General features: G+C 42.7%; 1 protein-coding gene across 4 annotated transcripts in view; it reads right to left on the bottom strand.

The window, feature by feature from the left end:
* LOC119799067 (filamin-B) overlaps nt 1-23,140 on the bottom strand; it is an 88,983-nt gene that overhangs the window by 32,692 nt on the left and 33,151 nt on the right. For 2 of the 4 annotated variants that reach the window (XM_038308763.1, XM_038308762.1), the window contains exons 5-28: nt 21,800-21,947; nt 18,271-18,389; nt 18,105-18,179; nt 17,860-18,022; nt 17,573-17,773; nt 17,357-17,494; nt 15,667-15,793; nt 15,248-15,384; nt 14,974-15,167; nt 14,769-14,882; nt 12,471-12,614; nt 6,592-6,715; nt 5,563-5,723; nt 5,386-5,476; nt 5,155-5,309; nt 4,661-4,778; nt 4,399-4,478; nt 4,124-4,309; nt 3,641-3,955; nt 3,219-3,330; nt 1,080-1,280; nt 822-995; nt 580-742; nt 336-496 (exon numbers count right to left, since the gene is read on the bottom strand). In XM_038308763.1, coding sequence (XP_038164691.1) covers nt 336-496; nt 580-742; nt 822-995; nt 1,080-1,280; nt 3,219-3,330; nt 3,641-3,955; nt 4,124-4,309; nt 4,399-4,478; nt 4,661-4,778; nt 5,155-5,309; nt 5,386-5,476; nt 5,563-5,723; nt 6,592-6,715; nt 12,471-12,614; nt 14,769-14,882; nt 14,974-15,167; nt 15,248-15,384; nt 15,667-15,793; nt 17,357-17,494; nt 17,573-17,773; nt 17,860-18,022; nt 18,105-18,179; nt 18,271-18,389; nt 21,800-21,947 — 3,601 coding nt within the window. Of the gene's footprint in view, nt 1-335; nt 497-579; nt 743-821; nt 996-1,079; nt 1,281-3,218; nt 3,331-3,640; nt 3,956-4,123; nt 4,310-4,398; nt 4,479-4,660; nt 4,779-5,154; nt 5,310-5,385; nt 5,477-5,562; nt 5,724-6,591; nt 6,716-12,470; nt 12,615-14,768; nt 14,883-14,973; nt 15,168-15,247; nt 15,385-15,666; nt 15,794-17,356; nt 17,774-17,859; nt 18,023-18,104; nt 18,180-18,270; nt 18,390-21,799; nt 21,948-23,140 lie in introns of all 4 variants that reach the window. The other 2 variants (XM_038308760.1, XM_038308761.1) reach the window with 1 other exon arrangement.

Raw genomic sequence — 23,140 nt, 5'->3', positions numbered from 1 at the left:
AACACAAACGAACCACAGGCGGATCGTTAAAAGGCCTCAAATAAGGAAACACGCACTTTATCTGAACAAAGTCAATAAAACCGAGCCGTGTTTTCAGATCAGAGCTGCAAACCTTCAACCACATCTTTGAAGCATTAAAGCTGGACACGCCACACGACATTAACGAGGCAAAAGCGATCCAACACCATCAGAACATGAGGAAGTGATGGGAGCAAAGCCAACAATGTTTCAATTAAGATGGATTCAAGTCTTAAAGAAACACATCATAACCATAATCATTACTTCCTGACTGACGGTCAACCTGCTGACTAATGTGATCTCCGGCTTGACCTCACCTGGGACATGCTCTCCTCCGTAGGTGATGTTGACATCATAGAGGCCTGGTGTGTAGGGAACGTACTCCACGCTGCAGCTGCCGTCTTTGTTGTCTTTGCACGACATCTTGGACTCAGACGGACCCTCCACAGTGATGCCGAGGCCACCGATTCCTGCCCCTCTGTGGGAAGTCACAACATCGTGAGGTTTTAAGGCTGGTAAAGTAAAGTGAGCAGACTTTTAAGGTCAGATAATGTGAAGCACCTTGTGATGATGTTGAAGGTGTTGGTCTGGTCTGTCAGGGCCTGATGAAGTCCTGGGCCGGTGGCCACCACCCTGCTGGAGTCACACCCCTCAGTAACGGACACTCTGAAGGGGCTCTGGGGAACCGGCGTGTCATCGTAGAGAACATTGACGCTGTGGACACCTGGGGTGATCAAACCAGAAGGCGGATGAAACAAAGACTCCAACAGGATTAAAGCCCCCGTCTCTGCTCACAGCCTCACCATTCTCAAAGGGGGTGTACCCCACGCCGTAGGTCCCATCCGCTCTGTCGGTGACCACGCACTCCGTCAGAGCTCCAGACGGGTTCTTGACCTCAGCCTTCACATGGTCCCCCCCTCGCCGGCTCAGAGGACGGGCGTCCACTGTGAAATCTGTGGTGGCTTCCCTAAAAACGGCTGCAAAGGAGAACTAGACTCATTACGCTCCCGTGTTAGGGACATCATCCCTCCAACAATATGGTCAAACTGTAGAAAGTGCACCTTTTCCTTCAACCCCAGGTCCAAACACCTTGACTTTGGACGTGTCCACAGCAGGGTCCACCATCACCTTGGCTGGGAAACCCGGGACGGCTTTGCCGCCGTACTTCAGCATCAGGGTGTACATGCCGGAGGTCAGGGGGATGTAGGTCACCGTGTATGTCCCGTCCTTGTTGTCCACAACCTCCGTCTTTGCCTTCACACCTGCGACATGGAGCAGAGTCACAGAACACTGCAGATAACTTTGGAACTGAATCCTGCTGTAACCTTCTGGCCCAAAAGCTCCAAATGTTCGGTTCTGGTTAATGATCAGGGATCAACAACTACCCTCACTAACCATTCATCAATTTTTCTATTCGTCAATAAAGGGAAACTTTAAAGGAATAGTACACCCAAAACATTATTAGCCTTCATTTTCTACTCACCCCCATGCTGAACAACACTCTGGAGTACTTTTTTGATATCTCAAATGCATCTGGAGATCTGGGAGGCTTCTTGCTGTCTGCTGACATTCAAATAATGGAGGTCTATGGTGCCCGAGGCAGAAAGGTCCATAAAAGTCCACAAAAAACGTGTCAATATTCCTCCATACTGCTCGTCCAATGTATTCCAAGTGTCCTGAGTGGGTAGCGTCCAGAATTTACTCGAAACGAAGCCAATTAGAATGTTTTTAGAGCATAAACAGTAGTGTATAGGATTTCCTGAAGGGCGCGTTCACGAGTCTACGGAAACCGTGGCAGACCAAACCAGATGAAAGTGCGCATTCAGCTCGGCAAAGAACTCATGCTCTTCCTCAACACTGAAGTCCTCAGACATTTTTCTTTCGTTGTTTCTTTCTTTGCACAGGTAAACAGCACATTTCTTCTTCTACGCTTGCATTATTGGCAGAGCAGACGCTGAATGCGCACTTTCATGAACGCGCAGGTGCACGCTTTCAGGAAATCCTATACACTACTGTTTATGCTCTAAAAACATTCTAAATGACTTCGTTTCGAGTAAATTCTGGACGCTACCCACTCAGGACACTTGGAATACATTGGACGAGCAGTATGGAGGAATATTGACACGTTTTTTGTGGACTTTTATGGACCTTTCTGCCTCGGGCGCCATAGACCTCCATTATTTGAATGTCAGCAGACAGCAAGAAGCCTCCCAGATCTCCAGATGCATTTGAGATATCAAAAAAGTACTCCAGAGTGTTGTTCAGCATGGGGGTGAGTAGAAAATGAAGGCTAATCATGTTTTGGGTGTACTATTCCTTTAAGGAAGTTAATCCTGAATCTTTATATTGCCATCAATATTTGATTGAACGTTTCTGCCCCAGATTTCACTGCCTTTCATTTTGAAAGTTGCAGCATTGGAACCAGAGAGGGCGGCGTGCGTCTGAACGAGTTCGCTCTGTGTTGCAGGGGAGTTTTAAAGCAGGGGCTCCTGTTTGGAGAGGATGTTCACATCATCTTCTCCCCAAACCGGACTGGAAGCTGGACCTCCATCCCAGTCCTCTGCAGGCTCCAACTGGTTTGCCTTCTGCATCGTCTCAATACTTCGGGCTAAAATATAGGTTGTAGAGTATGATGTGAGGTTCTGGAGGGATCAGTGGGCAAAGGTTGGATTCCTGGTCTTCAGCTTGTTGCTGCATGTCGCTTCCAGCTGGTTCAGCTTGACGTCCAGGAGCTGGTAGGTCTGCAGGGGGTCCATAATGTCCTGCCCTGGGGGATGTCTGGAGCTTCAGAACCAACTTTTGACGCCTCCATGACCTTGTCTCCAGAGTTCCTCCAGCTGCATGATGTTTGATCTTCTGACTTTTTTTTTTTTTACTAAATTAAGGAGCAAGAACACAAATACCTGCCAAACCTGGCAGGTATTTTTATTCTAGACCTACGGATCCCCCTCAGCTTCATCACAGAGGTCTATTGATCTTTAGAAAAAACTCTAAGATGGCGATAAGGAAATGCTAAAGGACCAAAAAGGAGGAGCAGGAAGAAGAGGAGGGTCTGATCAACAGGTCTGACCTGTTGGTCTGCTGATCTGAATTTGTTTTTGCATAACTCTTCAAATTTAACGATTCCTTCATTGAAAACAAACATTGTTAATATTTGAATCCAGAAGTTTCTTCATTAAACAAAGTTTAATTGGTTTTACCTGAACCAGAATCTCCTGGGCTGCTCGGGGAGGCATCCGGCACAGCTTCAAGACTAAGCTGGCCCGGCCCGGCTCGAGAACAGTCCACATTCAAAACACTGATCTCTCCAACCTAAAAAAGACAACAGATCCGAAATTAACAGACGTCGGAATTACTCGACGTTGTGGCAGGACAAACCTGCCCTTCATCAATCTATAAACATCAGTCTTCATCAAATCTGCAGATTTTCTGTGGGAAAATAGAAAACCGTTTTGCTTTCTTCTTGCAGATAAAGACAGGAATGGAACTACAGGCCTGATTAAGACGAGACTGAATTCTCCAGAACTGTGGAAACTTGATTTGAGTCTTTGGACCAAATGAAAACCTGAAAAACTCAGCAGCTAAACAGCAGAAACAAAGAAATCCAGAAAAGCCTCGTCACCTTCGCCTTCTTCAGCCCAGACCCCGAGGCCAGCACCTTGGAGGGGTCAAAGGGCATCTGGATGTCGGCTCTGAACGGCGAGCCGGGGATGTGAACATTTTCAAACAGGATGTTGACCAAGTAGTCTCCGGGCTCGGTGGGCAGGTAGGAGACAGAGCAGGTACTGTCGCCGTTATCAGAACATTCGATCTTCGCCTCAGTCGGCCCCTCCACGGTCAGGCCCAGACCTCCGGTTCCGGCCCCCTTGGTGTCGATGGTGAACTCTGCTGGGTCCCCGACCAGCCCTCCCTTCAGACCGGGTCCAAACGCCTTCACCTGGAACAATAGACCATCATCATCATCACCAGCATCGTTCAGCAAGACGTTTAACCCAACCTGGGCGCCGCACAATGGCAGCCCACTGCTCCCCAAGGGGATGGGTTAAATGCAGAGAGTTCATTTCATTTCTCTGTACTTGTGACAGCAGATGGGGACGAAGCTTACCTTACTGGGGTCTGGAGGCAGCTGGGCCTCCACAGAGAAGGGGCTCCCCGGCACAGGGTGCCCGTCGTAGGTCACGTTGACAGCATAGACCCCCTCCTCTGTGGGGGTGTAGCGGACCAAAGTGGCATCTGCTTTTCCAGGCTGAGGCTCTGCTTTGTAAGGAACTGCCTGCTGACTTGGACCCAGCTACAAACACAGCAGCAGGTCAAGGAAGCCTCTTTATTTTTTCAGTATAAAGAAAAAAAAAAAAAGAAAAAAAAAAAGTTGGTACTGACCACCTCCACCTCCAGCTGACCCTGACCTCCTGCACCCTTTGTGTCCACCATGAACTGCTGCTCTTCATCCACCTCCACCCCTGAAACACACCCAGAAAGCAGCAACCTTCAGCTATGACTGAAAAAGAGAAGTCCCCTGAAAAAGTCAGCAGCAGTTTCCTGTTGCAGCTCCATCTGATTTAAAATGGCAGAAATGATCAGAAGGTAACGCCCACAGTGGAAAACATCTAGAAGCCGTTAGTAGATCAGAAAACTTCCTTACTGCTATCAAGGCCGTCCACAGAGATCTTGCTGAGGTTCAGCGGGGCGGCAACACCAACCGTGAAGGGGCTGCTGGAAATGGGGTCACCTCCAAACGTCACCACGATGGTCATCTCCCCCTGGAGAAAGAGGGAACATGATGGGGGAACTGTAGACACGGCCAGCTCAGGTGGCTGAACTCACCCACCTTAGCTTTCATGAAAAAGGGATTTTTTTTTTTTTGAAATCTTTAAAAGATCATGAAAAGAAGAAGTTTGTGAAGAAGAAACATGTGAAAGAAGGTTTTCTGGGCCGATCAGACAAAGACTGGACCTTCTAGATGATTAGCAAACTAAGTTTGGATCAAGCTACAGAAGAACAGAACAGACTTCAAAGTATATTCATTAGGTAGAACGACCTGGTCAAGGTCACGACCTTTGACCTGTTACCAGTCTGGATGATTGGAAACACTTTGGGTTGTTCTAATGTGGAATGAAGCCTTTGCAGACTGCATACCTGCTGCACAGGCGTGTACTTGACGGTGTGAGAGTAGTCGTAGTTGTCAATGATGTCAAAGTCTTTGACTGAGGAGGAGAAGGTAACGTCCAGCGGAGCTTTACCCGCTCCTTTGGTCATCACCGTGAAATGGGTGGGCTTCCCGCTCTCCACACCTGAACAGGTGTAGAAGTGGTTAGGTCGGGGCAGAGCCTTAGAGATGAAATCTTTCAGGACTGAAAGATGACTCACCGCTTGGAGCAAGTCCTGGACCTTTGGCCTTGACCTTCGATGCGTCATGGGACGGCTCAACTTTCACCATGAACGGACTCTGAGGGACTTCCTGCAAACGAGCAGAAAGAAATGCCATCCTACGGGTGTCCCAGCTTAAAAACCTTCCCACCTGAGGGAATGGGTAACGGGACGTACCTGATCAGTGAAAAGGACTTTAACCGTCAGCCTGCCTGCAGCAGGAGGGACGTACTTGACTGTGAATGTGTCATTGGCATTGGGGATAATGTCAAAGTCCACGTCAGCTTCCTGTTCGCCCGCTGAGTTGGAATCCCACTTGATGCCTACACTGACGTCCCCTGAAAGCAGACAGACTGAATCAGGCGAAAGCGACCACAATGCCACCGTGAAATCAGCAGACACAGCTGTTACTCTGATGTTTAGTCCACTAGGGGGCTCTATGGGGTAGGTACTTCATATCACGGGTCTGTTGTTAACGGTGATGACGTTTTTGTTGGTTTGGTGAACAATCAGGTTAATGAAGAGGAATTCTGGAGTTATTTTTAGACGGTTCCAGTTTCTGCTCCAGTTGAACACCTGAAATAGTCGGGATGCTTAGTAATATAAACCATAACCAGGAATTCAGAGAATTAAGACAGAAGAGACTGAACAGAAACTGAGACAGAAACTGTCCCTTTCTCACGGCGTGTTTACAGATCGTCACCATGACAACAGAGGCTTTGAAACCAAACACTTTTTTCTTAAGTTTAGCTCAGTTTATCAAAAGTTGAAGGATTAAGTTGGGACATTTTTATTTCTGCCTTCACCTGTAAAGATAGGCAGATAGAGTCAGTCCATGGGAGGGTTTTTTTCCTGTCCCTATGCTGTACTTTGAAGCAGCTAACATTTTCTCTCCTTTTTAAAAACAGATAAACTGCCCATTTAAACCAATCATACATTTCATTGGAAATGGAGAACACACAAAACTACAGAAACTATGAAGCAAGCTTCATTGATTGGTTTTTCTGAGCTCTCCCTCTACAGTTCATCTCCCTGAAGCTGGTCTGGATCATTTTATATAGTGTCTGAATGTGGAAAATGGTGCTTGTTGATCCTGATCCTGAGGGATGAGGTGTGACGACTGATCAGCAAGGTCACAGTCATGAATCTCCTACTGAAATATTTCAGTTCAGGGTCTAGAAATGTAGGTGCGTCTGTGTTTTATACCATCTCCAGCTCCTGAGCAGTCCACTGTGAAGTGGGTTGGCTCGTTGGCCTTCAGTCCGTTTCGTTCCACTCCGGGACCAAGCACCTTCACCTTGTTGGGGTGACTTCCCTTCCCGACGTTCACCTGCAGACAAAGCCAGATGTTCAGTAGCATCTGAATGTGACCCAAATCGGAAAGCATCAGTAAAAAACTCAGGTCTCTATAAGAGCATCTTTAGATCAGTCATCCTGCAGATGAGATTGGTTCTCATGTCGGCTCTTCAAGTCAGAACAACGCTGAGGTGTTCATCAGGAGAGTTAGCTTTTTTTAACCCCACAGTCCTGGATCTGAATTCTTCTGACCCACACAGAACCAGAACTCCATCAGTTAAAAAGACACCATTAACAGTAAATGCATCAGTTTTGGTTCTTAAAAAAAGGCTCATTTGCATTTGCATGCATTAATGTGATTATGAGTGGAAGATACATTTAAACGCTTTAAAAAGGAGAGATTTAATGCCTGCACTTTAAATGATGCTGATGCTTGTGCATTAGAATATTATAAGTCAGTAGTGAAGCAGAAGTCTCAAACCAAAATCCTCAGATTCTGGTTTCACTGTAGTAAAAAATAAATAAAACTCAAACAATGCTTCATCCTTTTAGCAGATTTATTTCATGTTCCACCTCAAGTAACAGATCTTTGAACAACTTTGTTAGTTTTACTTGTCCTTTATAATATTCAAACACCTTACTAATTGAATTAATGAATCCAGATTTGAAGTTCAGCAACTTAATCCAAAAAGAGATAAAAACAGGTCAAACATTTGAATTAAAGTTGATTTTCTGATCAAAGTGAAATGATTTCAGAACAGCAGGTCAGCAAGCTGGACATGGTACAGATCTCAACAAACAGACAACAAATGAGTACAATGAAAAAACCAATTGATCAGTTTTAGAAACATTTGCAAACTGGTTTATTTGGCCTCAGTCTGTGCAGTTTAATCAGAGAATCGAACAATGAAATGAGATAATTACACATTCACTGCAATTTGAATAATTAAATCATCTAATTTCTTCTACATTCTGCTCAAATGAAGGAAAAGTAAACTAATTTCAAGAGAAATTGCCTTTCATGTTTCAGTTTTTGCAGGTTTGTCTCACCTAAAGCTCAGACAGTATCCTGTCAAGGATAAAGTTTAAAATATGCCTCTCGATTACAATGCAAATTGTAGTTGACAGTAAAGAGATTGATTGATTGATAGGCAAACCTAAGTTAGTCCTCGAGGGACGCCGTCCTGCAAGTTTTTGTTTTTTCTCAGCTTTAACTCAGTGGATTTTGATTATTGCAGTTCAGCAAAGGCCTGTTAATCAGTTATGAATGGAAAGATTTGCGCCGGAGCAGAGAAACCTCTAAAACCTGCAGGACAGCAGCCCTCAAGAATATATTTATTTAAAGAAACTGTTTGCAGTGGTGGGGAGTAAGTTACTTTTTTATTTTAGGTTTTAATTAAATTACACTTCTCATTGATGAAAACACACATTGTGATTTTAAATAAAACCTAAGTGAAAGCGAGAAGCTGCAGTAGTGATTCATAGTAACCAGATCCCAACATGGAGGCCCAGCGCTCGGCCTCTAGGGGGAACTAGTTGGCAACTCAACGGCAGATAATGATATTTAACTGTCTGCATTAGAAAACCTTACGCTTCTCTATTATGCAATATTCACATTTTAATCCTATTCTTTCAGTGCATGAGGTTCCACCTCCATCGTTGTCTTGCTCCATCTCTTAGCTAATGTGAGCCTAAAATGTCATTTGAAAATCCCAGCCCTTTATGATGTCATCAGGGGAAATCAGCTGCTCAGTCGGTCGGAAGCAGACGGCCTGTAAAGCTTCATCTTATGTATTATTTCCTACTTCTAGGCCATCTTTATGAACTCTTGAACGATTGTCATTGTTACAGGTTATAGTGGGGGGTGGCCTCCGAAGGTGGGGGTGCAGAAAGCCAGAAGAAAGCTGAATGAGGAGGTTTTTGGTAAAGGCTCTCTACCTAATCTGAGAAGAATCTTTTTCTGCACAAACGGCCTAAACCTGCTCTGGGTTTCCCTATTTTTATTTTCAAATGTAGAATAATATGGGACCTTTAATACAAACACACACACCTACATTTATTTATATAGCGTCATTTACGAGTAGTGTAAAAGGAAGTCTCCTATTATAATAGCATAGCTACCTAAAGCGATCTAAAGATAAAAAAACATAATTAACGCTAACCAGGTGCAGGTTTAATCGCTGCATAGAGAAGTCAACAGGTGGACGGGATTTATGTTTACGATTAAGATAATTCTTTCTAAAGAAAGTTTTAATAAATAATAGGGATGCAGGATATAATCGGGCCCCTATCGGTATCGGCCTTAAAACTGAATATCGGACATCGGCCACCCCACCGATATTTAACCCGATATTTGATCAGCTTCTGAGTTTCTAAAGTCTAAAAAAACAAAAAAACAAAAATACTACTTCTTCTTCCTCAAAAACCTTTTTTACAGACTTAAAAACTTCTAAAGACGAGGGAAAAATTATTGATACATTAAAATTAGGGATGCACAATATTGGGATTTTGGCCGATATCCGATATGCCGATATTTTAAAACTCATGTAGCCGATAACCGATATCGATACCGATGTTAAAGCTGGACAAAAATAAGTAGTCATTGAAAATAGTAGTTTTGTTATCCATTTCTGACACTTTGAAAAATAATACACTCAAATATATTTTCATATGCTGATATCAAATAGATTCTTAAAAACGCGGTATTGATCTATTTTACTTTCAAAATCTCGTGAAATTTCATCGTTCTGTTACAAACTCTCATGATATTTTGCAAATTCTTGTGAGATTTTGTTAGTAAAATAGATCGATACCGCGTCAATATATCAACATATAAAAATATGGCAACATTTGGTGAATTTTCGGGGGATTTCGTAGCATAACGATGACATATAGCAACATTTCATTAGTAAAAGAGATTGATATGGTGTTTTTAAATGGCAATATATCAGCATATGAAGATATTGGGATATTTTAATGTCTCAATATTTTTTTCCGCGACTTTAGAAGTTTTTAAGTGTGTAAAAAACAAGTTTTTGAGGAAGAAGAAGTAGTATTTTTTTTTAGACTTTAGAAACTCAGAAGCTGATCAAATATCGGGTTAAATATCAGTGGGGTGGCCGATGTCCGATATTCAGTTTTAAGGCCGATACCGATAGGGGGCCGATTATATCGTGCATCCCTAATTAAAATATCCCAATATCTTCATATGCTGATATATTGCCATTTAAAAACACCATATCAATCTCTTTTACTAATGAAATATTGCTATATGTCATCGTTATGCTACGAAATCCCCCGAAAATTCACGAAATGTTGCCATATTTTTATATGTTGATATATTGACGCGGTATCGATTTATTTTACTGACAAAATCTCACAAGAATTTGCAAAATATCGCGAGAGTTTGTAACAGAACGATGAAATTTCACGAGATTTTGAAAGTAAAATAGATCGATACCGCGTTTTTAAAAATCTATTTGATATCAGCATATGAAAATATATTTGAGTATATTATTTTTCAAAGTGTCAGAAATGGATAACAAAACTGCTATTTTCAATGACTACTTATTTTTGTCCAGCTTTAACATCGGTATCGATATCGGTTATCGGCTACATGAGTTTTAAAATATCGGATATCGGCCAAAATCCCAATATCGTGCATCCCTAAAGTATAATCCTAGTTTTATCTGGTATCTGTGGCTCCTCCTTTTGGTTTGGAGTCTGTTATACGCAGCTGTTGGATAAGAGAGAAGGTGGCCATATTGGACAAAGGATGGGTTGAAGGTCTGAGCTGCCGGGTTCTGAGGACAGAAAGGAGCTCAATATTTGTAGGAAGGATGGTTTGGTTTGACTGAAAGGTGCTGAAATGATCAGGAGACTGATTAAGGGGGAGCAAGAGACTAAATGACAAACTTCCTCTCAAATAAATACAGAAAGAAATTTTTAATAATAAAGTGTTAACAGATCATTATAAATTGTTTTATCAGCATCCATATAAGGAACCGTTTTGTAAAGTGGGACCAAAGGAACTAATTAACTAATTAACTAGAAGTCGAATTTGATTGCGATGTGTTTTACTTGCATTTTAGTAACTATTGACACTGGGAGCTGTTTTTCAAGCGACATTTAACAAAAATTACTGTAGTTTTAGTTCAGTATAACATCTTTGTACTTGTTCCACCGTTTGGCGCCTCAAGCTACAAATATCCGATTTCTGTCCACGAATACTTCAAACAGGAAAGTCTGTGCCTCTTTATATGAAATGAATTTGAAACTAAACACATGACTCAAGGTGAAGGAGTGCAGCTGATAAAATGAAATGAATTTAAGGAGGGTTTTAGTGCATGGATGAGTGGTTAGTTAACAGAGAAAGAAAACCTCTTTCCACTCAGATATAACCATACAATTATCTCAGTGTGAATAAAGGGAGAGGAGGTGCAAAAGGTCACGTCCTGTTTAATCTGGACAAACTTCTGAGACATATTGGAAATAAGTGGAAAAAGGTTTTTATTCAACCAAAAACATAAAAAAGATGTGACAGCTTCACTTTTCTGAGCCTCTGAGACTCAAACTGAAAATCATATTTGCTCCAGGGCTTCTGATCACAGTTACTTTTTTAGAGACAAACTACTGTGCATCAGTTTTCTGGCTCAGCATGAAAAGAAAACCAGCATTATACTCATAACCTCTAATAAATTTAGATCAATTGGTCAAATTCGCTCCCAATTACACCACATTTTAATCCTTAGGGGAAAACTTTGTCCATTTTGTCTGATCAATTGATCAGAAAATGCAAATAACAGAAAAGTGATGCCAGTTCTTACACAGATGCTTGTAAACTTAATGAGGAAAGGCAGCCCCCTCCCTGGTGGGAGGAGTTAACCCCATTTTTCTGGCTGTAGAACAATGGTTTGGGTTTTATGGGGCAAATCTTTTTTCTTTGAACAGGTGGACCAGCCTTTTATCATTAATGAGTGTGTTTATCAGGCGTCCTCAGTGGGATCGCGTGGGGACGATCACCCGTCATCCACAGAATGAAGCATTTTTTGTTTCACCCTCAAAAACAGCAAAGATCTGCTTTGAATTAAGATCTTTCATTCTGAAACTGACGTGTTATATGAGAAGTGTCCATCACATTTCAATTAATGACTAACTTCTAGTTCCTTTTAGTCATGTTTGATGACATGTGAGCTAGAATCAGATAACTGGATCAATCCGGTTTGTGGCGTTGGTCAGAAAAGGTTGAGATGAGTGAAGCTCGGGATCACAGTGTCGATGTGTTTGTGATCAGAGACAGAAATGAAAAAATAAAACACACTGGAAGCTTTCAGAGGCAGAGCTGATTTCATTAGGGTGAATAAAACATTGAAATGATCACGCCTGTTAATCAGCAGTCAGACACAGTTTTACGTGGATCAGGATGAAATGTGAAGATATTCAATCTCAGCTGAAGAGTAAGTCTGGACAGAAGCTGCTCCGTTTAGCCGTAAATCATCACAGGTCGATTCATCCGCATTCATTCAAGGTTCTGCAGAACCACCAGGATGAACTCGGATGATTCCAGGACAAAATTCCAGGACAGACCCAACTGTGTGCTAATAGTGGAACCTCTGCTCTGTGTAGGTGGTGATGATGACCAGAGGTTTCTTAGCTTTTCTGCCCCCCGTTGACCCTTCGCTCAGACGCGGTGCTGCCTCTACAGGTTTCACAGCCCCGACCCGTTCCTTACGCCTGAGCAGAGTTATCCCGCTTCCTGTCGTAATTGGGAGCTGTGATTGGCTGCTTACCCTGAAGGGGCTGTTGGGGATGCTGACTCCTCCCCAGGTGATGGACACTGTGTGCTTCAGAGACGAGCTGGGCGTGTAGGAGCACTGGTACAATCCCTCTCCTTTACTCTTCACCTTCACCTCCACAGGAAGCCCCTCTGCATCCTGAGCAACGCACAACAAAACTTATCGTTAACAAGGTGTTCAGGTCAGTCGCCAAGAAACATTCAGATCCAGTTTTCTGCCCCCGCCTTCGTTGCAGAACTTAAGCAGAAACATTGACCATTCTTTCAGAGTTTCTGGCAGTAGATGAACCATCTTTCTGTTTGCTTCATTCAAAACATGGATTTAAATGCTTCAGAGGAAAACGTGCAGCAGATCTACCCGAGCTGCTGTTTTACAGTTACTGCTAAAAACTAAATGCTGAACTGTTTTGAACTTTAAGCTCAGAAATATTCAACATTCTTTTACATTTCAGCCCAAAAATGTAAAACGGATCCTGAATAAGTTCATCAAATTAATCATATAAGATGATAAAAACTAAAATAATGAAGTAAAACATCTGAACCTGTTCATCGAGACACTGCCGTGTTTATTCCCAATGAAAATAGATCAAAGTCTCAGATGGGTGAATGCCATGGGGGGGTCTTTAAGGGACTCGGCATAAAAAACCTTCAGATGTTCAGGTCTGCCCTTGAAACAGCACAGAAATGAAGATGGTGAGGAGGTTTTCTCTGAGACAGTGGTTCTGGTCCTCCAAAATCACTCTCCTGCAGGTTGTAGGAGTCTCCTAACTGATATGAAGGGATAATAAATGGGTTTCTGCAGACTGGTGGCTGCTGAGCAGCGCAGGCAATCATCTACAGCTAGGGATGCACGATATAATCGGCCCCCTATCGGTATCGGCCTTAAAACTGAATATCGGACATCGGCCACCCCACCGATATTTAACCCGATATTTGATCAGCTTCTGAGTTTCTAAAGTCTAAAAAAAGAAAAAAATACTACTTCTTCTTCTTCCTCAAAAACTTCTTTTTTACAGACTTAAAAACTTCTAAAGACGAGGGAAAAAATATTGATCCATTAAAATATCCCAATATCTTCCTATGCTGATATATTGCCATTTAAAAACACCATATCAATCTCTTTTACTAATGAAATATTGCTATATGTCATCGTTATGCTACGAAATCCCCCGAAAATTCACCAAATGTTGTCATATTTTTATATGTTGATATATTGACGCGGTATCGATCTATTTTACTAACAAAATCTCACAAGAATTTGCAAAATATCACGAGAGTTTGTAACAGAACGATGAAATTTCACAAGATTTTGAAAGTAAAATAGATCGATACCACGTTTTAAAAAATCTATTTGATATCAGCATATGAAAATATATTTGAGTATATTATTTTTCAAAGTGTCAGAAATGGATAACAAAACTGCTATTTTCAATGACTACTTATTTTTGTCCAGCTTTAACATCGGTATCGATATCGGTTATCGGCTACATGAGTTTTAAAATATCGGCATATCGGATATCGGCCAAAATCCCAATATCGTGCATCCCTAATGTATAATCCTATATGTATAATGAGTAAAAATGTCTTCAAATAAAAGTGCGTTTGGTCCTAATCTGAGCAGGTAAAGAGCTTCTGCCGCTAAAATTATTTTGTTAGATTTGATGACCTGAAAAAAGATAATGGATCACTTAAAACATAAATCATCTTGTTCTATAGTCTTATCTACTCATATCCAGACTTTAAGCTTTTTGGGGGTTAGGGTTTCTAGATTCAAATAAAACGACATGAAGCCAGTTTGATGGTGAAACATGAAGTGAGCTGAAAGAAAGTGGCTCAAAGATGGAGGATCTGGCAGATTAACAGAGATCGAAGGAAACTTTGGCCTTGAAGCATTACCAACCTTAGACTTAGACTTAGACTTAGACTTCTTTATTTGTCATTTTGTATGCACAGGGTGCATACAGAACGAAATTGCGTTACATACAGCTTATGAACGTTGCATTGATATTTCACAATGGCACGAGTTATAGAAAAATACAAAAAGTGCAGCAGTGGTCAAAGTGTGAACAGTGCAGAGGATAAGAGACAGTGTGCAAGTTGCAGTGGTTCAGTGCAAAATGGCATTTGTGCAAAAAATGCGTTATTGAAAAATACAATGAGATGAACAATTTAAAGGGCTAAAAGTTAAAAGTTCAGCAGCATTTGATGCCCGATAATGTGCAATAGGTGCAGAGTTCGGATTGTGGATCAAAGGTTCAACAGTCTGATGGCAGTGGGGAAGAAGCTGTTGCACCTGAGCTGTGATCTTCAGAGGACCTTTCCCAGCTCCTTTAGACTCCACTGTGAACTCAGCCAGTTGGTCAACCTGGCAGCCGCTTGCCTCGAGCCCAGGCCCGTAAGCCTGAACCTAAAATCACAGAACATTCAGAACAGATGAAGATCCAGCACTAAATATCATTGGAGGCTCTCAGGATCATAGCATGTTTTGTTTGCGGGACCTTCTCTGGGTGACTGGTGTGGTTGTCAGGGATAATGTGAGCCATGAAGGGGCTGTGTTCGATGTCCTCCTCATCACAGGTCACATGGACGGCATATTCGCCCGCCTCTGTTGGCCAGTAACGAACATCACAAGACCCGTCGTTTTTGTCCTCGCACTCAATTTTAGCCTGGGAAGGACCTTCGATGGCGAAACCTGAAAACGCAGAGCAAATTAGAGGGGTGGGGCCACTAAAGTTATTTATGTGGAGGATGCATGATTGGGCAACCACTTACCGAGAACTCCTACATCGGTGCCGATGGACTCAACTACAAAGGTTGCAGGTTTACCAACGATGCCCCCCTCCAAACCTGGACCCCAGGCCCTGATCTGCTGAGGCCCCGCCTCTGGACTGACTGCCACATCAAAGGGACTGTTGGCGAGCAAAACAGGGAAGACCAGTCAGAATCTGGGGAACATTTAGATGTCAAATCTGTGGGTCCAAGGGTGAGGTCAAAGGTGATCAATGTCAACGGTATTCAACTCTCATGGGAATCTACGTCCAGAGCAATCTAATGCATCCATCGGGTTTTCATCAGATTTCATACCTGATCTCAGACTTTTCCATCACTGCAGCTAAACCTCATTTAATATATCAGTTTATCAAGTTCTTCTAGCGGCATTAAAATGAAAATGGGCTCAGTTTGCTCCTCACCTCTTTGGGATGTGCTGACCCCCCCAGGTGATGGAGACGGTGTACTTGCCAGGACTTTTGGGATAATACTCGTAGGAGAACACACCGTCCTGACTAGAGGCCTGCTTCACAGGCTCCTCCATGCCTCCTGCAACAGCAAACATGAACAAACAGCATGCTCAGAAACTGGATGAAATATTCAGATGTGTCTTTGATGAACCTCAAGTTCAGTTTGAGGCCAGTTTGAAGCAGGAATCATTTTCAGGTTGGATTTGTTTTGTCCTGCAGCCGTCTGTTAGCCCTCCATCGAGGCCAGAGAAGGAAGTTGCAGACAATAGAAATATTGTTAATGGGACAGAGTCAACCTGAGAATCAATATCGGGGTTCAGACTGACTAATTGATTCAGTCACAAACAGATTTACATAAAATAGGAAACTCAAATTATTATAGAAATAGATGCCAAGATGCTAAGAAAGGTTTAAAGGAATAGTACACCCAAAACATGATTAGCCTTCATTTTCTACTCACCCCCATGCTGAACAACACTCTGGAGTACTTTTTTGATATCTCAAATGCATCTGGAGATCTGGGAGGCTTCTTGCTGTCTGCTGACATTCAAATAATGGAGGTCTATGGCGCCCGAGGCAGAAAGGTCCATAAAAGTCCACAAAAAAACGTGTCAATATTCCTCCATACTGCTCGTCCAATGTATTCCAAGTGTCCTGAGTGGGTAGCGTCCATAATTTACTCGAAACGAAGTCATTTATAATGTTTTTAGAGCATAAACAGTAGTGTATAGGATTTCCTGAAAGCGCGTTCACGAGTCTACGGAAACCGCGGCAGACCAAACCAGATGAAAGTGCGCATTCAGCTCAGCAAAGAACTCATGCTCTTCCTCAACACTGAAGTCCTCAGACATTTTTCTTTCATTGTTTCTTTCTTTGCACAGGTAAACAGCACATTTCTTCTTCTACGCTTGCATTATCGGCAGAGCAGACGCTGAATGCGCACTTTCATCTGGTTTGGTCTGCCGCGGTTTCCGTAGACTCGTGAACGCGCTTTCAGGAAATCCTATACACTACTGTTTATGCTCTAAAAACATTCTAAATGACTTCGTTTCGAGTAAATTATGGACGCTACCCACTCAGGACACTTGGAATACATTGGACGAGCATATATGGAGGAATACTGACACGTTTTTTGTGGACTTTTATGGACCTTTCTGCCTCGGGCGCCATAGACCTCCATTATTTGAATGTCAGCAGACAGCAAGAAGCCTCCCAGATCTCCAGATGCATTTGAGATATCAAAAAAGTACTCCAGAGTGTTGTTCAGCATGGGGGTGAGTAGAAAATGAAGGCTAATCATGTTTTGGGTGTACTATTCCTTTAAGGACCTCTTCTTCTGGGGCAGCATTTGGCTTCGTCTGCCCAGGAGAAAATCAGAAGTTATTCAAAGTTAAAGCTAACCCTGTGATATGAATCTAAGGTTAATCCATTCATGTACTTTGGTCAATAAATTGAAGAATAATAAGGCTGCTTAGAAACTTCTCTCTGTAATATAACAGAAACTTCAATCTTTTACTGTTCACCATCTCAAATAGTTTCCCGATCAGCTGAAGTGATTAAAACTCATCAGGAAGGAAGTCTCTAGAGGATTTTCAGATCTAATTTATTAAAGTTTAATGGAGGGAAATTAAACTCTGCTTACTGGGATCTTTGATGAGGACCTTTAGTTCTCCACTGCCGGCGTTCCTCGTATCCACCTTCAAGTCCCCAACCTGCTTCACTCTCATGCCCGTAGGCTGCAGACCCCGACCCGTCGCCCTGCAGGCTCCTGGCATGCAGGCTGATAGACCATGTTCAATGGCATCAGTTTTTATAAAAACCTTTGAACAAGCAGCGGTAAAGAAGGAAGAGCTCTCACCAGGGCCGATGTCCACACCAAAAGGGCTCTTGGGGACACCTACTCCTCCAAAGGTCAAGGTGATGGTGTGTGGTCCAGCCTGAAGGGGGTTGTAGGTGCAGCGGAAAGTGCCATCACCCTTGTCCTCCATCATGACCTCAACGCTGTTCTGGCGACCCTGTGGGTCTCGGATCATGGCTGTCACATCTCCCTTTCCTGCTCCTGTGGAGAACAAACCATGAAGAAGAAGCCTTAGCCAGCTGGTCGTGGACTGGTGGAAGATGGGGCAGTGGGTCACAGCTCCTCACCTGCTGTGTAGATGTCAAAGTAGGTGGGTTTGTTGGCGATGTTACCCACAGGTTCGATTCCCGGACCTTTGACCGTCACTTTGGAGGCGTCTCCCAGTGCCTTGTCCACGTTCACCTCAAATGGACTTTTGGGAATCTGCTGCCCCGCAAACAGCACTGTGACCTGTAGAACATACCTCGTTATTATTCTTTATTTGCATTTGATCTAATGGTCAAAAGTATAGCTCCCAGTTAACTCTGTTCACCTTATGAGCTCCCATGACCTGAGGAATGTAGGTGACGCTGTACGTCTTCTTGCCCTCGTTGGGCTCCACCTTCAGCTACAATCAAATATGGGAACAGATCAGACTGAATCGATGTTTACTGGACCTAGAACCCCTAGAAGGCCCATCACTGAAGAGGGAACCTTACCTCCTCTCGAGTGCCGTCTGGATGGTCCAGGTAGACCATGACCTGGCCCTGACCCGCACTGAAGGTGTCCACCGTGAACACAGCAGGACGCAGAACTCTGTTCCCTGTGGGCTCGATACCTGCACAACAAAAAACTACCTCAGACGGTTGTGTGAAGGTCTGAGGATCCAGTGGGAGTCCCAAACGTGGCAAGGCTTCGCCAGAGAGGTACGTTTCCTCCAAGGCAAGGCTATACCACAGATGCATTCCAGCCAAGGCTGAGGCCGTACCACAGAGGTACGCTCCAGCCAAGGCGAATTATTAGTGGCCATCTGGAGATATTCTCCATCCAGTCCAGAGTTCTTATGATACTATTGGCTCATCACCGTTCTTGTAGGTTTAGATCAGGGATATGCAATTCCAGTTTGTGTGGGCTGGCAACCTGCAGCTTTTAGATCCATCCTTCGTCCACAACACCTGAATCAAATGAAGGGGAGTGGCGACCTAGTGGTAGGGCATAGAGCTTGGAATCCTGAGCTTCTGAGTTCGAGCCCTACTACCACAGACTGCCACTATGGGTCTCTGAGCAAGATCCTTAATAAACCTGTAAATTTCTCCAATGTGAGATCTATAAAGTTCAATTAATAAATTGATTAATTAATAAATCTCTCCATTTTCATATGATCTCTGTAAGGTGTTAATCTGGGTTTAGAACCAAGCTCTTCTTTAAAGGAATAGTACACCCAAAACATGATTAGCCTTCATTTTCTACTCACCCCCATGCTGAACAACACTCTGGAGTACTTTTTTGATATCTCAAATGCATCTGGAGATCTGGGAGGCTCCTTGCTGTCTGCTGACATTCAAATAATGGAGGTCTATGGCGCCCGAGGCAGAAAGGTCCATAAAAGTCCACAAAAAACGTGTCAATGTTTCTCCATACTGCTCGTCCAATGTATTCCAAGTGTCCTGAGTGGGTAGCGTCCATAATTTACTCGAAACGAAGTTTAGAATGTTTTTAGAGCATAAACAGTAGTGTATAGGATTTCCTGAAAGCGCGTTCACGAGTCTACGGAATCCGCGGCAGACCAAACCAGATGAAATGGCGCATTCAGCTCGGCAAAGAACTCATGCTCTTCCTCAACATTGAAGTCCTCAGACATTTTTCTTTCGTTGTTTCTTTCTTTGCACAGGTAAACAGCACATTTCTTCTTCTACGCTTGCTTGGTTTGGTCTGCCGGCTTCCGTAGCGTCGTGAACGCGCTTTCAGGAAATCCTATACACTACTGTTTATGCTCTAAAAACATTCTAAATGACTTCGTTTCGAGTAAATTATGGATGCTACCCACTCAGGACACTTTGAATACATTGGACGAGCAGTATGGAGGAATATTGACACGTTTTTTGTGGACTTTTATGGACCTTTCTGCCTCGGGCGACATGGACCTCCATTATTTGAATGTCAGCAGACAGCAAGAAGCCTCCCAGATCTCCAGATGCATTTGAGATATCAAAAAAGTACTCCAGAGTGTTGTTCAGCATGGGGGTGAGTAGAAAATGAAGGCTAATCATGTTTTGGGTGTACTATTCCTTTAAAATGAGCCAGAATTTTTTTCCTGACCTGTTTGGATTCACAGGTCTTCATGATTGTTGTTCTCTAAACCCGGGATTCTTAACCATGGTCCTCAGGTCCCACTGTCCTTCATGTTTTAGATTCGTCTCTACTTAAGCACACCTGATTTAAATGATTGCATTACCTCCCCAGCAGTCACCAGTGCTCCAAAAAAACTGTTAATCGCCTTTGTCAATTAAGTTTAGATGTGTGGAGGCAGTTAAACACTTAAAATATGCAGGACAGAGGGCCCTGAGGAACAGGGTTGAGAAACCCTGCTCTAAAGAACCTCTGAGGCCCGATATGAAACAAATGGGTTAATCAGCTTACAGAGGAGTGAACCATTTTTATTGGGATATCAAAAGAATTGAAGATGTATCAAAAGGCATCAAAAATATATTTATAAAAACAAATAAACCCATATTTTTCTTCTGCTTTAAAACCACAACCTACTGCCATTTGGTTTGTTAGATAAACTCTGCTGGAGTTGGTCGCTGTGATCTGATGGAATAAAACACAACACTAAATAAAACTAAATACTTCTCCAAAACATCCAGCTCATCCAATGTGTATGTAAACTATGGGGGCCTTTTCCACCTTTTCTATTGCTTCTACAGAGCTGCAATATGGAAAATCTAAATTAGAGCCAACAATGAGCAAGCTTCCTATCTTTTATAATTTCCCTAATGACAATTTGTTCTTATTTATTTGTTGGTCTAAGAAACATTTTTTCAGATTTATATTTTTCATATTTTAAAATTAAATAAGCTATAAAAATAAATTTAACACGAAAATACATGATAGAGTTGAGCTAAATGAGTTTTATCTTCTTTTTTGCTGATGCTGAACTTCCTGCTCTGCCATAAATTTTCTATAAAGTGTGGATCCAACTACCAGTTGTAATCCATGAGGAAAAACACCCTCTCTACTAATAATTCAAGGCTCAAAACTTTCCTTTTTAATAAAGTTTACAGTTATAGTGGCTCAGGTCATCCTGAGATATCTCTATAATTATGCTGCTATAGGCTTAGACTGCTGGAGGACATAGAGGCCCCATTCATCAATCCATCTTTCACCTCCCATACTGCAGTATTTGTTACTTCAATCTGAAACGTAACGCCTTCTCTGTTTTTTCTCATCATAGTAGCTTCATCTGGTCTGTTTGACTGTGACACCATCCTGGAGAGAAATAACAGCTATGCTGCTGCCATCAACACCTTTGTTTCTAGATGTTGGCAGGGTGGGAAAGTAATAGATTGACCATTTTGAAGAAAATGAATCGAGGTTATCATCCACAACTTCCTCTTTAATTTGTGTTAACCAGACAAAAAAACTGCACCAGATCAATGAGTCTGGAGAGAAAGGCTGGGTAGAATGTTGTTCGACTGCTAGGCAGAGTATTTCCTCTTCTGGGTCACTAAGTTGGGAAATGGCATCAGTAAAGTTTGTGTTTGAGAGTGTGTTCCTGTTTCTTCATCAGATTGAAGTCACAGTGATGTCCGGTTGTTGTAAAGTAAGGACATTTTCCAGTTCCTTACAAGCTATTTAGCCAACAGTAAGGTTTAGGGCTATGGTTTGAATTGAGTTTAATTTGGGGTCAGGATGAGGTCTGCGCTGGTTAGGGTTATCATCATGGTTAGGGCAGAGAAAGGGTTAAAAATAAAAATCAATGGAAGTTGATGGGAGTCAACACATGGTCCTCGTGGGTGTGGGGGATGGTGGGGGGGCTAAGAATTTGGCCATTGTTCACCTCAGCTGCAATTCACTTCCTCTCATTGTGAGAGCAGCAGTCCAAGCGTTCCCATTATCTCTAAAACCTTTGTGTGGGTGTTTTGGTCAGGCTACAGTTTGGAGTCATCAAGGTTGGGATCACATGACATGATTTTGTCAAAATTCATTGAACATCAAAGCAGAATCCGTGGCTTTGCGTCGGTTTACCTGGTCCGTATGCACGGGCCTTCTTAGGGTTGAGCTTGGGTTTGAGTGGAGCTCCAGGCTTTAATTTGGCTTTGGGGAACTGAGACAGGTAGGTCATCACAGACTGCTCATCAACACTGGGGTCGATGATCTCCTCTGGAGCAATCACCTGCAAATGTCAAACACATGAGAATACTCTTCCATTAGACTGATTCAGAATGCAAAGGCCTAAAGCCCGTCACACAATGGCGATTCAGCCAGCGTATGCCTGACGTCCCAGAATCTCCTAAAACGCTGGCATGCGCTGACTTAAGTCCAACGACAGCCTATCTTATGCATAATGCCCATGAAATGTCACAAGCTAGTGTCCTGAGGGGGGCGGCAATACGCCTGGAGGTGCATAAAAACTGATATGGACTGGATGATGTGTTAGGAACAAAAGGATGCCACATCATTTGATAGAAATGAAAATTATCAACCTACAGAGGGCTGAATTCAAAGACACCCCAAAAATTACAGTGAAAAAATGATGCGGCAGACTAGTCCAAATTTCATTGCAGCAACTCAAAATGGTATTCAGGCGTATATACACTCACCGGCCACTTTATTAGGTACACCTGTCCAACTGCTCATTAACACTTAATTTCTAAGCAGCCAATCACATGGCGGCAACTCAGTGCATTTAGGCATGTAGACATGGTCAAGACAATCTCCTGCAGTTCAAAGCGAGCATCAGTATGGGGAAGAAAGGTGATTTGAGTGACTTTGAACGTGGCATGATTGTTGGTGCCAGAAGGGCTGGTCTGAGTATTTCAGAAACTGCTGATCTACAGGTGCTGGTCATAAAATTAGAATATCATGAAAAAGTAGATTGATTTCAGTAATTCCATTTAAAAAGTGAAACTTGTATATTATATTCATACATTACATACAAACTCATATATTTCAGATGTTTATTTTGTTTAATTTTGATGATTACAAATGACAACAAATGAAAATCTCAAATTCATCATATCAGAAAATTAGAATATTACTGAAGACCAATAAAAACAAAGGATTTATAGAAATGTTGGCCAACTGAAAAGTATGAACATGAAAAGTATGAGCATGTACAGCACTCAGTATTTAGTTGGGCCTCCTTTGGCCTGTATTACTGCAGCAATGCGGCGTGGCATGGAGTCGATCAGTCTGTGGCACTGCTCAGGTGTTATGATAGCCCAGGTTGCTCTAATAGTGGCTTTTAGCTCTTCTGAATTGTTGGGTCTGGTGTATTGCATCTTCTTCTTCACAATACCCCATAGATTTTCTATGGGGTTAAGGTCAGGAGAGTTTGCTGGCCAATTAAGAACAGGGATACCATGG

Source organism: Cyprinodon tularosa, unplaced genomic scaffold, assembly GCF_016077235.1.
Source record: "Cyprinodon tularosa strain WSP-4 unplaced genomic scaffold, ASM1607723v1 ctg647, whole genome shotgun sequence".
Lineage (NCBI taxonomy): Eukaryota > Metazoa > Chordata > Actinopteri > Cyprinodontiformes > Cyprinodontidae > Cyprinodon > Cyprinodon tularosa.
This window is presented reverse-complemented; position numbering and strand designations above follow the sequence as displayed.